This window comes from Enhydra lutris, unplaced genomic scaffold (genome assembly GCF_002288905.1).
Source record: "Enhydra lutris kenyoni isolate GAN:26980312 unplaced genomic scaffold, ASM228890v2 scaffoldscaffold2, whole genome shotgun sequence".
Classification (NCBI taxonomy): domain Eukaryota; kingdom Metazoa; phylum Chordata; class Mammalia; order Carnivora; family Mustelidae; genus Enhydra; species Enhydra lutris.
Window position 1 is genome coordinate 55770910 of NW_019154086.1, and position 17576 is coordinate 55788485.

Here is a 17576-nt window from a genome sequence, read left to right on the forward strand (position 1 = left end):
GATGCGGGACTCGATCCCAGGACCCTGAGATCATGACCTGAGCCGAAGGCAGCGGCTTAACCCACTGAGCCACCCAGGCGCCCCCATACAGAGTTTTCTACATTGCTTTACTTCTACATAATATCTGGGTTTTTAAAAAATTCTATGAGGTTTTCAAAGGTTGCACAGTAGTCCATTATACTGGATCTAAGCTAATTAAATATTTCCATACTGCTGGGTACTTCTTTTTTTTTATATTTTTTTCCTTTATTTTTTTATTTTTAAAAATATTAAAAAAATGCAAACCCTTGTGTCGAGGGCTGAATTGCAATAGACTGCAGCGAGGGAGCTGCTCTGCTATGTACGAATCTCCAAACTGCTGGGTACTTCTATGAACATCTTGAGCACAAAGATTTATCTGTATATAATAACTTATTTGGAAAGATTATATTTAACTAATATATCAAGATATAAATATTTTTATGGCTCTTGCAATCATATCATGTTAAGGGCATTTCTAACTAGAAAAATAGGTGGACATCTTATCAAAAATAAGGGAAAATAAAATGAAAGAAAAACCAAATATAATATATTGAAAATTTTTGTATTTAAATTTTCAGTGAAGATATGGTTTTTCCATATTTAAAATACATTAATTTACTGCAATATGAAAGGAAAACAAGAATTTAAACAGTAAAACATGTATGCTATAATCCGTATGTATTTAGGCATTTTAATATATTCTTTAAAATTCCAAAATGATTTACTGATGTGAAAAAGCTGTGTATCTGAAGGCTATACTCTTCACCATGTCTTCAAATGATTTGAAAGTAATAAAATTTTAAAAACTGTGAGATACATGAATCTATATTAATATCAAGGCATTTTTAAAAAAAGATTTTATTTATTTATTTGCAGGCAGAGAGAGAGGTGGAAGCAGGCTCCCTGCTGAGCAGACAGCCCGATGCGGGGCTCGATCCCAGGACCCTGGGATCACGACCCAAGCCGAAGGCAGAGGCTTTAACCCACTGAGCCACCCAGGCGCCCCATCAAGGAATCTTCTTCATTAAAACATGGGAACTGAATATTTAAGGCAAAAATTGATATTCAGGGGCGCCTGGGTGGCTCAGTGGGTTAAAGCCTCTGCCTTCGGCTCGGGTCGTGATCCCAGGGTCCTGGGATCGAGCCCCGCATCGGGCTCTCTGCTCAGCGGGGAGCTTGCTTTCTCCTCTCTCTGCCTGCCTCTCTGCCTACTTGTGATCTGTCAAATAAATAAATAAAATATTTTTTAAAAAATTGATGTTCAGTAATCCTCATGGTACTCAGGATAATTCCTAAATTTCTAATTTCAGTAATTAGAACTGAGTTTCATTGGTTATTAGATGAAGTGGGAACCATGGTAATTACTAAGACATAATTAAGAACAGCTGCATTTTAAGTATCCCCGTTCCCATCAAGCTGTTATCTGCCACTGAATTGAATGAATACTGTCCAAAGAACAAACTTCACTTTACAGGATGTTATATGTACTGAACCCTCAAAAACAAAAAGTTCAGAAGAGCAAAAAACATCATTAACCGAAGAAAACGTACAATATATATTAAGTTCTACAGCTAGAAGAAACCACATCAAGGCGATGTGGTTGCAAAGCTTATATTCGAAACAGCTGTGCTTCCTGTCTGATGGCCTCAAGTGTTCAAAGAAGGAGACATTGTTAGAGTCTGTTCCTACACAATAAGCAATGCTGAGTGTTAACACTGCCTGGGCTAAAGATGATAGTAACAATCACCACTTTTGCTGCCTTGCCATTGTTAGAGGTAACTGCTTCTGTGAAGAAGAGATAGTGTTCTTAGTGCCTCTGCTCTTCCCTTATAAATGCTTTTAAATTAACATGCTTCTATTAACAACCATTTGCTGGTCTGATTCAGGATTAGCAAAGACATGCCCTGATTTGCAGGCCATAGATCTTCTCAGTCACTTAGGTGATATTTACCATATCCTCCCTGAGTAATGTGGATACATACACATAAAAAGAAATATACAAAGATCCTGTCATTTACTGTAACAACAACAAAAAAATTATTTAATCACCTCCTCCTCAATCTGCTATGTTCTTGAAGTAATTTCCTAGTAGGAGAGCCACTATTTAACTGAGTTAAAGGACAGGGTAAAGGGTTCAAAGTTTATATGCAGAAAGATGCAATGGTAGAATTTAGCAGAATGAGGACACTGAGCAACTATGCATGCATGAGAATCAACTAAGATAGCAAAAAAAAAAAAAAAAAATAATAATAATAATTTTTTCCCCCAGAAATATAAGCGCAAGGTAGACCAGCTTTGTAATCTTAGCCCTCAGAGGAAATGACATAAAACCACATTTGCAAACAATGCCATTTTTTCCAGAAGCTGAGAAGAATGTGGACTGAGGAATAAGCTCGGAACTGTATAATCTATGGCACTGGTATGCACCAGTGCAGAATGAGGCAAACGTCAATATACTCTACTATTCAACACTACATGTACTTCTTCCCTCTTCCATGTGCTCATCTGCTCTCTAGCGCAGTGGTTCTCCAACTTCAGCTGACTAAAGCAGATCACTGGCCGCAAGGGGAAGCTCAGGAATGTGCATCTCCAGCAAGTTGTCAGGTGGAACTGAGGCTACTGGCCTTGGGACAACATTATCTGAACCAACACACAACTGGTTTTCTTTTATTTTCTGTGCCTCAATCCTGCCAGGATCATGGTCCACAGGGACATTTAGATCCTTAGGGAAAAGAGAGGCAAAGAGAACTCAACTGATCACAAAAGAGTAACAAAATATACACAAACAGCCTTGACCCTAGATTCCTTTACCCCTGCAGACAAGTGAAGTGCTTAAACATATGCCCAATAATGAAGTATAACAAGTACATTACCTTCATTCATTTCAGAAACCTCATTTCAACCATGATTTGCTGAAAGGCATGCTAATAATGAAAAGCAATTTTTTTTTTAAAGTGAGAATTAGTTGTAGAAAAGAATGCCAACTAAGTGTCTAAGCCAGGAATGGCAAATCTCATCTCCTGTGTGCTAATTCTGATCGACTGATAGTGTGTACTTGCAGAGCTCTGCTGGGAAAGGTTCTGAGGCTGCTTTCACACTTAAAAAAAAAGTTTCAGAACTGATGACCCAAGTCTAATAAGATCATAAGTACTATTTCCCATATGTCACAAAGTAAGAATAAGAGGTACAAAAAGAGATCACAATGTATAAGTAAATGTGATTTATAAAGAAAATGTTGCTAAAAAAAGAATTTAAGTGTGATTTCATTAACATGGTTCAAATATTCAGCAGAATGATTTGAAGAGGCTGTGAAAAAAAGGGAACCTTGAACAAGAGACCAATTAGTTAAAGAAGGTAGAGATTGTACACAAAAAGGCAGCTAAGGCAAAAAGATGAGCCAGCAAAGGAAGTCAAAGGACAGATGACACATGAACAAATATTCAAAGAGGGTGCAGGAGAATGACAGGAGGTTGCTTGTGACTTACCTCAACAGGAAGCTGATTGAACTGTGTCACTAGGCCATCTACAGCTGTTGCTATACCAATAAGGGCAACAACCCTTTGTGGCCTTGCAATTGCAGCATGAAACATAAGCCATCCTCCAAGGCTAGATCCAACTAGTATCTAAAAATAAAAATTTATAGTTTTAAAGAGGAATTTTCTTTTCTGTAAGTGGACTGAGTAATTTATGTATGTACTTTTGTCTTCTACATCCATTAGCTCCCAGACTTTTAATATTTGGCACAAAGCAGAATTAAAATTATGACTGCAGTGAAAAATAAAATGCTTACTTACATTTTGTAAGAAAGTAAAAATGACAGAACAAATTTAAATCAAATACCAAAACTGATGGTTAAATATTTAAACGATTAAATTTTCATAGCTAAAGAAACAGTTAAAAAAGCATGAGGTTAGTCAATAATCACATTTAACAAAAACAGTCACCTGGGGTCCTTCAGCTAAGTCATCAATTATAGAAAGAACATCTTTTCTCCATCTTCCCACCGTGCATTCTTCTAAGTTGCCATCCGAATTTCCAACTCCTGAGTAATCAAACCTAGAAAAAGGGAAAACCAATCTACATCTAAATATCTATTTATATGTCTGTTTCTCTGATTTTTGAGGAAGACAGTACATTTACCATTATTACAAAGGTTAAAATATATTAAAATGAAACACTGAGGTCAATCTATATTTCAGCAGATGCTACTGGCATTACCTTCAAATATCGCCTCCAGCCACTAACTCTCTCGCCCTCCCCACCACCAGCCGCGGCTCCCCGTCACGATCTCCTCTGACTGGACCAGTGTGACAGTCTCTTCTTAGGTCTCCTGCCACCCTTTCCTACCCTCGTAGTCTCTTCCCCATGTAGTCATCAGTGATCCTTTTAAAACAAAAATCATGTCTTGCACAAACCCTCTGAAAGCTTTCTATAATCTTTAAATGAAATATAAGGTCCATACCATAATCTAGCCTCTGACTACCTCTCTGATCGTTTCTTCCTGTGCCCTCCCTCCCAACTGTTATCTTCACTCGCCTTCCTGAAGTTGATGGAATACACCACCCACGTTTGTGCCTCAGGAGTTTTACATCAGCTTCTCTCTACACACTTCCAGAGAGCCAGTTTGCTTGCTCCCTCACCTCATTCAGGCCTCCTGCTCCAATGTTACATCCCCAGCGATGCCTTCTGTGACCAACTCAAACCAAAACTGTGCTTCTTTCATCATTCTCGAATTCCGTCCCCTGCTTTATTTTCTTCATGGCATATACTGCTACTTGACATAAAAGAAATCTATGTGTTTGTGGTCTGTCTCCAACACTAGAATGGAAGCACCATATGGGCCCAGACTATTGTGCTCCCCACACTGCTTTCTTGGTGCCTAGATCAGAACCTTGCAAATGGTATATGCTTAGTATTTACTAAATTAATGAAAGGAAGGAGGCAAATCAAATTTATGAACACCAACTCATCCCATTAGTTTGCATCTCCTTCCAACTTTCGAGGTCTTCAGGCTCGAAGTCTGTGTGATCTGTGCATTTTACATTCCTTCAAGGCTCAATTCAACAGATCATGAAGTATCATACCACACCTGCAGGTTGCCTTAAACCCCAGTCCCTGGGGGAAGCCTTCCTTCCTCACCCAAACTCTTACTCAATGTTTAAGTCAAGGCACTTCCTCTGAAGCACTTTCTTTGACATACATGCCCTGCTTACTACCATCAGTGACTTCCTTTGTATGTACTCCCTCAACACTTTTCATACTATGTTGTAATCAAGTTTCAAATGTTTGTCTGACTGCGCTGTCAGTTCTTCAAGAGCAGACTGTTTTATTCTAATCTGTTTTTTCCCCAGGGTACGAAACACTGCTTCCTCCTGTACCATTCTCTCTCACTCTCTCTCCTTTCTTCTCATTCATCTCTTTCTCTGCAATTCGGTAAGACCAATATTATGCTGCAAACCTGGCCTATCACAGTAGCCTCCTGTCTCTATGACTAGTCTCTTTCCGAATGGATCCACTTTATACCTGTCAGGTTTCTTCTGCGACATGATACTGACATGGCATAAACTTCAGTGGTTCCCTGTGACAGACAACATAAACATTTAGCACGTTAGCTTGTTTTTATAGACCACTAGCTTCTGGTCATGTCGGACTGACCTTTTATCATTTCATCAGAGGCCACTACTGCCTTGGCCAAACTAAACAATTTGCTGTTACTCACCTGGCTCCTGCTCTTTGTCCTGTTTCATGCCTCCTACTATTCCCTTCACCTGAGTACCTTCTCCTTTCATTTGCACAGCTCATACGCTCTTAGAGCTTAGTCCAAATGAATGTTTTTTTGCTGGAAAAACTTCCCAGAAAAGCTGAAGAAAAAATCTCTACCTAATGAAACTTATACAGAATTCACTTTTAGCAGTCACAATCAATTTCTTATAACCTACTCTAGAAGACAGTTTGTGTGTGTAGTGTGCCTCATCATTGCTGTGAGACTATCAGATCCTCGCAGGGAACACCCTTTTTGGTTTGTCTCTGCATTCAGAAGCAAGGTATGTAATTAATATGCCTCATACACTTGAGTATCACAACACATACTAAATAAATAAAAGTGGAAGATAAAAGTAAAAAGAATCACTTTATTCAAATTTGAAGGATTTTGTTTACTCTTCAAATCTGGTGAAAACTAATCCTAGTGTTTTCAGTGTACGTGTAAGAATATATATGTGATAAATAGCATACAACATTTTCTTAGGGATTTATAAGTCATGGAGAAAGAAGAAATAAACATTTTCTTTAGGTATAAAGTGAAATGATTTGGGACCCATGGGAACTGTGTAACGAGGGCACTGCTGAAGCCTCAATCACAGTTACTACTTCTCACAATCCAGGGGACACGGCAGTGAGACCCAGGAGAAGAGGAAAGACACTGGCCAATCCTCCTTTTCCCTCCCCTGCTGGGCAATTGGGCATCTCTACTTGCTGCATCTTTTACAGCTGCCTTCCAAATATGCATTGCTGCTTTGGGCTCGGGTCATGATCCCAAGGTCCTAGGATCGAGCCCCGTGTCAGGCTCCTTACTCAGTAGGGAGCCTGCTTCTCCCTCTCCCTCTGCTGCTACTCTGCCTGCTTATGCTCCCTCTGTCAAATAAACAAATAAAATTAAAACAAACAAAAAACTAACCTAATATGCATTGCAGATGCAGAATATACGTAGAGTCCCTCCAAAGAGGGAAAGGCAAACATTCAGTGATACTAAAAGGTATGGGTAAAAAATGCAGTTCACTCTTGCTGAACCCTAATCAAGGGACGAAGATAATTTAAACATATTCAGCTGTTCGGGCTTTAAGACACAGCAACACACCACTGTTCTGGCAGCCTCAACACTCTGGGACATATCCTTAAATCTACAATTAATTATTCTATGACAAATAACTATGAGAGAATACTAGCCCTAATGCCATGTCCTACATTCTGGAGCTCTAACTCAATCTTAAGTTAGGCATGGGGAGAGGAGATCAAGAAACCATTTTCCGGGGCGCCTGGGTGGCTCAGTGGGTTAAGCCACTGCCTTCGGCTCAGCTCATGATCTTAAGGTCCTGGGATCGAACCCCGCATCGGGCTCTCTGCTCAGCGGGGAGCCTGCTTCCTCCTCTCTCTGCCTGCCTCTTTGCCTACTTGTGATCTCTCCCTCTCTGTCAAATAAATAAATAAAATCTTAAAAAAAAAAAAAAAAGAAACCATTTTCCTATAGCCATACGTACCATTTCTTTTTTTTTTTTTAAATTATTCATTTATTTGACAGAGAGAGAGAGAGAGAGAGAGGTAGGTCACAGTAGGCAGAGAGGCAGCAATAGTGTTAGAAAAGACAGATACTTGGAAAAGACAGATACTTGGAAAAGATAGTCCAGACTTCAGAATAACAGTTAAGTCAGAACAGATTTTTGAAAGTTCTGAGCATGAAAATAAAAACCACTCAGTTAATATGATAAAAGGAGTAACACTAAATCCGTATAATTGACATAATCTCAGCTAATATACTGAATAAAATCTAGAAGTTTTTTAGTTTTAAAAATTTATTATCTTATTTCTGAAGGATGTATTTTCTAGACCCACTGACCGAATTTTAGTGAAACTACTAACAATTTAGATGAATACATTTTTAGGCTGTTAGTGATAAAAAGGATTCAGTAATTATCTTTAGTTCAACCTGCCCCTTTTTTATGATGAAGAAAACAGTTCCAGGGTTACTGAGCTGACTCATCTTGTCACAGTTATTGCTGGAACTGATTCTAATACCTGTACTTATTGAACCCAGGCCGTGTTCTTTCTACTAAACAATACTATCTTTTCTGGCAAATCAGGCTCTATATAAATGATTGTTAAGGTAAACAAACCCAGTAACAACAAAGTAAGCACATTCTTTTACTAAAATAATTATCAGTATGAAAAATTAGGAACTGTGAAATCAAATTTTTGTTAAACAACATATATCCTCTCTATTTATCCTTCTACATAATCAGACTACAGGAGTGAGGGGAAAGAGAAAACTCACTGGAAATGTGAACTATACAATACTAATTTTAGAATACCTTTATTTATTTACTTTTTTTATAGGGGCACGGAACACCAATGAAAATACTAAGCCAGAGAAATAAATTTTGGAGTTACAGACTACAACTTAAAACCAAGGGAATGAATGCGCTCAATATGAAGAGGACAGGAAATGAGAACTTAAAATATCCCAGGTAAGAGACATGAAAAATATACAATATTCTTAAATTCATACATTTTTTAAATACGTAATTTAAAAGTAGAGTTATAAAGAATGGCCAAATAAAAGCCTTTATGTCCCCAATGGAAAACCACAATATAATTACGACATCACAAGAACGCCAACTACTATTATTGGTTTGTTGTCATGTTAGATTATTATATCCAGAGTTCAGTTACTACTGGTTTCCTTTCCTGCCAGCATTGCCAGTGTGGCACAAAGACCATTTTAAAACAGATCTTTTAAAGGTTTCATTTATGATAACCCGAAATCACCAGGTTAAAGTTTACAGACCATTAAAATAAGTTAATTCATAAAAGCACTGGCATTTGCTTTAATTGGTTAAAGCAGAAATAATTCTCTGTTGCCATGCTAAATGGTAGTAGTATTTTCTCTGAAATGCGTTGTTCCTACCTTATATAGGCGTGACCTAGAGATTTGCAAAACTCTTCAATCGCCAATGCTTTTGTACCGTTCATATTAGAAATATAGCCAGGGATGAAGATAACTCCTGGACTTTTGCCTTTTAGCTTCTTATAAGCCAGGTTTGGAAGGTCTGGTCGACTAAGGAAAGAGACTGATGTCTTTTGTCTGCAAGCTAAACAAAGTACACAAAACATAAACTACAGTTCACAAATACCGTTTCTGGAAAACCATATACAATTGGCCCATGAGCAACATGAGGGTTGGGATGCTAACTCCCCATGAGTCGAAAATTCACGTGTAACTTCTGACTCCCCAAAAACATAACTACTAATAGCCCACTATTGATTGGAGGCCTTACAGATAACATAAACAGTTAACACATATTTTGTATGTCGTATATATTACGTATCATATTCTTAACGACAAAGTAGGCTAGGGAAAAGAAAATGTTCAGAAAATCATATAGAAAATATATTTACAGTAGTGCAATTTATTGAAAAAAAAAAAAACCAATGTATAAGTGGACCTTTAAAGTCAAACCCATGTTGTTCAAGGGGCAACTGTATGTTTTCAATCTTAACTTTGTCAAATTGATGTCAAAACTACTTCCATTTAAGAGGAAAAACAAAGACTTGAAGTACTAAAATCACAAGCCTATGGATGGTTATTTTCTGAACTCATATCAAAATCAGCCTTTGAGCAAGGTCCAATCCTGATTCTTTCAAAATATGCAATGAGGAGAAAATTTCAAGGCAATAAAAGATAAAGACTTGTAAAAAATGTTTTCTGTTGCTGCTGTATCATCTCTCCTAAATAGTATCAATTCAGATTTATCTACACTAGTTTTAGCCTTTTCTTGTATGATTTTAATTTTGTCTATGTTTGAGGAGTTTCACATCCTCTACTGTTTGGTACAGAGAGGAAGAAACAACTCTGGCCTGCCCTTGAGAAATTGTTCCGAAGGTGGGGGTGCTGGTATGCTACTTTTACCACTGGCTCCCTTGCCACCCACAAAATCATCGGCCATGGTTAACAGCCAAGCATGACTCTCTATTACCTGAGGTGGCTTCAATGAGCAGTTTCTTTACAAGTAACCTTTAATAATTTATAATAGTACCATTTTTGGAAAAAGATTTCTCATAGGGTCCTGCAATCACTGCATGTTTTATTTGTTGGTTTGGCTTTTTGTGAATGCTACACAGATCTTCATGCAATTTAAGTACAACAGTACAACTGGCAAACTTTACAAAGTTACTCATTGTTTCATCGTTTTTGAAGATTTTTCCCACCATAAAATCTATACTTGCTCTTAAAAAATAAAGTAAAAAGATATTTAAAGAACATTAAGTCATTTAGAATCCCACCTCCTCCTTCCAAAGAAATTAGGTTTATGGGGCGCTGGGTTAAGCATCCAACTCTATGATTTCAGCCCAGGTCATGACCTTGGGTGCAAGATGGAGCTCAGCATCTGGCTCTGTGATGAGCCTGAAGTTTGCTTGGGATTCTCTCCCTCCCTCCCCTGCCCCCACATATGTGCACACACGCACGCGTATACACACACACACACACACAAACACACATTCGTGGTTTCTCTCTCAGTAAATAAATAAATCTAAAAAAAAATAGGTTTGTGTATTTCCTTACGGTCTTTTTCTGGACCAACAAAATCTCCTGCATTAAATGAAGCCTTCCTCTCCTTTACTGTGGCCAATGAAAACATCTTGGCCCCCTCCATGTGAGTTAATAAAAGCTTCCTTCATTTTGGATTTGAGACTGATTTTTTTAAGTAGGCTCTATGCTCTATGCTCACAGTAGGTGAGGCTTAAACACACAAACCTGAGATTAAGAGTTCTACACTCTATCAACTGAGCCATTCAGGCAGCCAAAGAAATTGAATTTTAAAAACTGAATTGAAGGCCTAACGCTATCCCTATTACATACAAGTGTGTTTCAAAGTTTCCGAGTATAGTGAAATATGCCAAATCTAAAACTTTTAGTGAAAACCAGGGCTAACAGGGGCCAGTTATGTTAGCTGGTGGACTGTATTTGCAAAAATGTCAACTTCCCATTTCCTTCCGGCACTCAAAAATATCCCTCCTACCTTCTTCTTGATATTACTGCCCAAAACAGGAATTTCTTCCAGAGACAATTACAATTTACTTCATTTTGGTGAGTTGTAAGTGGACAGGTTCTTAATATTACACCCATAAATGATCTTATTATATTAGAAGGATTAGCTCAAAGCCTGATGCATAAGTCCTTAACGGTGTGCCAAGGAGATGAAAGAGTATTACAGTCTAGTTAATGAACTGACATACCATACTTCGCTGGAGGAACTTATATACAACAAGCCTTTAGGTTGTATACAATTAAATGTAAGTTAAACTGATTATACACACTTAAAATTTTTAACTAAAACTAAGGGTGTCAGCAATGACGTCTCTATTGCAAGCACAGCGCACCCGGCAGCTTCTATGGCAAAGGTGTAAACAACACAACCGGAGAATAAAAAGACAAAATTCAGAAAGACAGACTACATATACTGAGGGTAGGGTGGTACGGAGAACAAACAAACACAAGATAAAATATTCAGATGCTCTCATTTTTGGTCCAAATTTTAGTTTCCTTTGTTGAGTAATGATTATGGTTTTCACTGAGCTGGGAATATCGAAAAGGCAAAATCAGAAATTAGGCTGGATGACCGAATCTACACTTTTGCAACAACAAAAAAGTTCATATCGTAAATTCCCTCTAGTGAAGCAAAGGCAGGTCTAAGCATCCTAACAGAGTCAAGATTTGTAAAGCCCTTAGACCTGAAGAGAAAAGACAGAAAAAGCAACTAATAAACGCACATCTTAATATTTCCCGGTGTTGGCGCTTAACGCGGGGAGACAGGCAGAGTATCATCCTGAAACTGCAAAGCGGAAAACGCCAGCAAGGGCCGGGGCAGGATACCCAGAACCAAGAAGAGGTCTTCTTACTACCTCCACCAGAATTGTTGAAAGCGCCTAAAACAAGGATACTAAGAATGGGGGATGAACATTTTTAAATAGGGCGCCAAAAACGCACTAAACAGGAACGGACTAAACCCGATGTTCGAAAGAACGCGTACTTCTCCCGCCTTTCGGCCACTAACCTGGGAGCCACCGTGGCGTCCCCTCGAGCTTCCTTTTGAATAATGCGGTGAGGCCACGGTGGAAGCCGAAGACGGCCGCTTTGCTCCACCTCCGACAAGGTACCCAAGCTCCCAGAGACGCCATGCCGGCTGCGGCCATCTTCCCAGAAATCCCTGAGCACCGAGCTGACCTACAGAGTCGCTCAGCGCACAATAACTAGGCTGCGCATGCGCCACCGGCCGGAAGCCCGGACTTGCTAAAGAGCACCCCGGGAGAGTTTCAACAGAGAGAGCACATGCGCAGAGCGTCGTCGCGCTTGCCCTCCCCTCACTATTGGACAGCTGATTCTCTCCGGCAGTTTTTGCCCTTGATGGCTGGGAATGTTTTGATTGACCTCAATAGCCGACCTTTTTAATGAGCAGATAGATATTCCGTGGCTGAGGGTGCGGAGAGAATAAGTATCCAACGTTCCTAGATAGGAAACCATCTGATCATCCCGAGGACACTAGGGAGCGAAAGCATAAAATGCTAGCTAGGCTGCTTGCATTATAAATCGCTCTCCCGCCCTGATAGTTTTAAGCCATACCGGAAATGCTTCCAAGATCTGACCTTAATCCTGCTTGCAGAAATACCCAGAGCGGACTTGTCCACCGCTCCTTCGATTTTGCTTAAGCTCTTTGGATGCCTGACAGTTGTTTTGTTTGTTTGTTTGTTTTTTAAATTACTCCGTCCCTTGCCTCGTGTTATGTGCAAAATAAATCCCAGTAGATAAACGATCTCAACGGAAAAATAAAATTGAGAGGATTTAAGTACAGAGAATATTTTAATAGTTTGGGGATAGAAGGGACTCTCTTAAGCAAGATATGAAACTAAATTCATTTAAAAATGTATATAAATTTCAACTTTTTGAACGGCAAAACTCATCTTGAGTCAAATGGGAGTCTAGAAAAACTGATTTTACAGAACAGGTAACAGAACGTTAATACTTCTATTCAGCCTGCTCCTAGAAAAAAACGGGGAAAAAAATCTATAATTTCAATAGAGTTAGTCGATGTCTGTGAATAGGCAGTTCATACGTGAAGATATTCAACTTCACTAATTGAAAAATGCAAATTGAAAAAATAACGTTACTTTTCTCACACATCAGATTTGCAAAAATTAAAAAGAGCAACTATTGGCAAGGACCCTGGGAAACTGGCACTCGTGTAGGGTTGGTAGGGGGTCAGCTGCTAAATTCTTCTGTCAGGTAATCTCACCACATCTATTAGGATTTATAAAATATGCATAATTTTCAGTGCTCTTGACCCAGTGGCCCCACTTTGTGATTCTCCTGTAGAAAACAACACTAGTTCATAAGGCGGTATATTATCTGCTAAATTTTTAGCAGATTTTATCTGCTAAATTTTTATCTGCACCATTTTTAGAAGGAAGCAGAAGAAAAAAAATGGAGTAGTCAATAATAGAAAAATGGTTGAATAGTCATTCAATGGGCATAGGGGTTTCTGAATTTTAGCTCTGGGACCCTTCCAATTAATCCTGGGGGTGACAAGCATCATCACGTAAGATCTTCTTTTTTTCTACTTCAGGTTACTGTGGTTGGTGTAATACTTAAGTAAAGCCACTTTATATATTGGTCATAAATTTTGGAGCAATGATTGGTGCTAGAGTTAGAGGCAAAGCTGGATACAGTGAATCAGCCTATCTTTGGTATGTCTTGAGAACCTGTCTTATTGGAACATACTGAAAAACTTGGTTAAATAAAAATTAAATACTTTCTTGAGTGGTGTAGTGCCAGAAATAGATAGCAAGGAGGGCTGCTTGATTTCAGGTTGTACTCCAAAAGCTGGTAAGCTATTTCGCCAATTCTCCATTAGGCCCGTTGTAAACTACAAAGGAATTAAATCAGTAAGGTAATACACAATGCACATCACTTCACTATCCCTTGTATCTTAATAATCAACATTTCTCACTGTGGTTTTTTGGATAATTGCAAATATTCTCAATCATTCCTTTCCTTATTCTCTCCCTTTATTTTTGCAAATCTTGTATTTTATGTGCAGCAAAATGAAAAAAAAAATCTGACTTGTCTCCATAATGGGAAAAGTACCGTACATGGACTGTTTTCTTTACACACCCTTATCAGTATAACAAATCAGGAAAACTTGTGACTAGGTCAAGTGAAGATGCTTTTACCCACAGTGATGGGCTTGAAGTAAACTAATCTGTTTCCATACCCACTGTCAATGTTGCATTCCTTAACAGGAGTTATCAATAGGACATATTGTGCAGGGCCATTTCTCTCTCTGAAATCTGCTGCCTTAGCCCAGGGAGACAAATGAGTCACTATCAAGTAAAGCATGATTTTTTTCCCTGCTGGAGAAGTAGGCACAGTCCTTGCAATCCCCAGTAATAACTGCATTTCTGTAAAAAGACAGTAAGATGTCAGATTTGTCAGGGGTTATCTCACTTTGTTAGCAATAGGAATGTGACCAGAGAGACTCAGAATTACTTCGGTTTATAAAACTACAAATCGTAATGTGAACACACAACTTTTGTGGAGATTCACAATTGACTTTTGCTGATTAATCCATCCCCTGTCATGTCACCAACAGGTAACTGCCTCATGAGAGATGAGTTTATTTTCAAATGTGAAATCTGGTCAACATTTTAATCCATACTCAACATATTTTAACACACGTTTTAAAAGGTTTACTACATCATGCAAGATATAATGCTGATTCGAACACCTTTATAATCCTACAAAGTACAGTACAGACAAGTTATATCTTTACAATGACCAATAAAATGTTAGCAATTGCATTTCACTCTTTTAGATCATTACGGGGTTTGGGGTGATTCTCTGAAAAAAACACATTATAAAAATGTCTTTTGCAATCATGACCTTGTCCTCCACTGTTCAAGTAAAATCATGTGTCATCCAGTTGCAAAATCTTATTATTGGCAATATGTATACAAACCACACCGCAAAGTTTTAAGAATTGTACCCCATCAGGCCTGACAAAGATTTTATGGACACTTTCAATCTAATTGTTTCACCTGTACTAGTAAGCAAAGTCATCATTTTCTACTTCTATTCATTTGCCAATTTTTAGGAAACAGTACGTTCATACTTGCAATACACACAACATAATAAACCAGGATAAAGTCATTTGAAAAACTGTTATAAAACAGACTTGCCTGAAGTCATTTCATCCAACAAAAATTAATTTAACTCTAAAAAACAAAGGCTAAATGTAAAGAAATACATAATGAAATTGTACATTACAAAGAACATTAAGTCGAAGTTCATTTTCCTTTTTATAGAACTATGCTACTTCAGTAAGTAAGTATTTTAATTGGTCTGTTCTTTGGTGAAAACAGAGGTCTGATTCATCATTATATCACGTGAGGCTGCAATCAACAGCTGTGTTCCACAAAAAAGAGGAAACAGACAATCTAAAAGAAATCAGCCGCTGGCTGCCTTTATTCTCAGCACTGGGGATGGAGAAATCTTCAGCAAACCATGAAATAGTCTCCTTATCTTAAATTGCTCAAAGTGACAGAATGTCTGTTTAATAAGGCGGCTTCTGTCTAAAACACACAGCTTTATGTTTTTTCTTCTTTTACGAAAAGTGACTTGCTCTGTATGTACAATAGCTTATACCAGCGGTAACTCTTCAGAGTCAACTTTCTAGGCAGTTGATGGCATCAAAGTACCATTTGAAAATGAAGAGTAATACTAAATGCGATTCATCGCCTGGAACTACCACTATTAAAGAGAAGTCATATCAAGTCTTTGGTTTAGGCACAGTACTTAATAATTAGGGCAAAACTCCGCCAAAAAATATATTCCCTTCCAAACCCTTATTTGCTTCTATTTATAAAATAACCCCCAGCAAAATGCTTTTTAAAAAACCGGTTGATAAGCAATAATGTCACTACCAATAACTGGGGTGCTACAATAATTTCATATTTCCAGGTACACACATTTTGTAAACCGTTCCGTTTATTTCACCAAAGTAAACAATCGGCAAAAATAGTTTATAAGAAACGTTCCTGTAAGTGATGCTATTTACCAAAATAGTGGTATTTTTTTTTTTTTCTCATAGGTGCTTCAATCCTTTCGCTATTTATGATCCAGCTTTGGATGTAAACCCCTTTTCCTCTCTTTTATTAATGACTTCCTGTTAATATAAGATTGAGTTCTGAGTCTACACAGCGAGAGGGATGGGCGCGCCGGGTCCTCCCGTCTGGGATCCAACATGGCTTCGTTCTCGTAGTCTCGTAGGAGATTACTGCAGTCTGCCCTGCCGTCGGCGGTGGCGCCCAGGCCCTACAACAGGAAGTGCGTGTACCCTTCCGCGCCGGTGACGATCACATCCATCCAGATCCGCATGGCTTCCGGCGACGGCGCGACCATGTAGTAGATTCTGTCGTGCGTCTTGACGCTGAAGGTGAGTAGTGGGTTAGGGCTCTAAAGTCAGAAAAGGAAAAGGAAGGTAGAACAAACACCCTGAAATCACCTTAAGTGACCCAGACATAGGGGAGGGCTTCTTCCTCTTTAGAAGTTCCAGATGTACGGAACTCTACATTGGTGTTACTGTTGTTCTAGTAGAACCTGGGGCCCCACCTGCAGCGGCTTTCTGGAGGTCGGGTGTGTTTCCAGACTTTCTGCACAAGAGATCTCACACAGAGAGATCGTCAATCAGTCCTCTCAGCAGACACGTTGTAGGCAGAGCTCTAGCCGGTACCTATTTGATAGTGGGTGCTTCATAAATGACAGCTCTTCTTAGCCTGCTAAGATTCTTCCTTACAAGCAAGTAGCAGCTCCTTCTTAGAGCCTCACCAAAAGTCACTTAACAAGGTCTTTTAAACTAATATGACCAATTTTCTCACTTCACCATGACTTTTTTCCCCCTCAAAAGATCAGCTGTATTAATTACTTCTGTGTTCGCTTTTCTAGAACCGTAATTATTATATCAATCAGTTATGTCAGAACAACAAATCTAAATTGTATGGGGTTCAAAAAACATCTTTTCTCCCAACTTAATTATGCATTCAAAGGACAGAAATCTGAAAACCAGTGTTTACCTTATTAGCGTTCTTGAGGTGATCATAATACACTTCTTCAATGGCTTGGAAGTATATCACTCCTTTTAATTTAGCTTCATGCTTGTCTGCAATAACAGTGTTAAAATACTGTATCACCACGGAATGACTGGAAACATTATAATTTCAGTATAATTATTACAATACTGATCCAGTTTTTAAATTACCTAAGATTAATTTGGATAATTTAGGTGAAGGCATTAGCCCAGTTCTATACTGAATAAAACAATGAAAAAAAGGAAAACTCAGCCCAGACCTCAGAGACTAATTGACTTTGCTCAAGGCTTTCCAGCAAATCTTCAGTCAAAAGACAACCCAGAGCTCCTGATAGTCAAATTAGCACACAAATTATAACCACCACTGACACTGATACAAATGATCTCCTCACATCCTCCAGACCAGTGGTTGTCCCGGAGACATTAGTATGCAGAGCTGTTGTAATGAAATTTGTAAGAAGGGTATTTTTTGGACATCATTTAAAATAATATACTACTTATATTCCTTTCCTATGAATTTCTTATCCATCATGCTTTTTCTCCTGTTCCTGAAAGAGCTTGTCAGTAATTTAATGTCCTTTCAATGCAGCATTTTCCAAGCGATTTCTACGATTTCATCAAATTTGCCATAAAAACCAAACC

General features: G+C 38.5%; 2 protein-coding genes across 2 annotated transcripts in view; both read right to left on the minus strand.

Annotated features, from left to right (window-relative positions):
• The window catches only part of LOC111152069 (abhydrolase domain containing 10), a 14590-nt gene extending 2550 nt beyond the window's left edge, over positions 1 to 12040 (minus strand). The window contains exons 1-4 of the mRNA XM_022510363.1: positions 11850 to 12040; positions 8702 to 8885; positions 3966 to 4077; positions 3507 to 3644 (exon numbers count right to left, since the gene is read on the minus strand). Coding sequence (XP_022366071.1) covers positions 3507 to 3644; positions 3966 to 4077; positions 8702 to 8885; positions 11850 to 11988 — 573 coding nt within the window. The 5' untranslated portion in view covers positions 11989 to 12040. The remainder of the gene's footprint in view (positions 1 to 3506; positions 3645 to 3965; positions 4078 to 8701; positions 8886 to 11849) is intronic.
• A 3890-nt stretch (positions 12041 to 15930) lies between these two features.
• Positions 15931 to 17576, minus strand: part of LOC111149019 (pleckstrin homology like domain family B member 2) — a 218046-nt gene continuing 216400 nt past the window's right edge. Inside the window, exons 18-19 of the mRNA XM_022505904.1 lie at positions 16921 to 17006; positions 15931 to 16303 (exon numbers count right to left, since the gene is read on the minus strand). Coding sequence (XP_022361612.1) covers positions 16163 to 16303; positions 16921 to 17006 — 227 coding nt within the window. The 3' untranslated portion in view covers positions 15931 to 16162. The remainder of the gene's footprint in view (positions 16304 to 16920; positions 17007 to 17576) is intronic.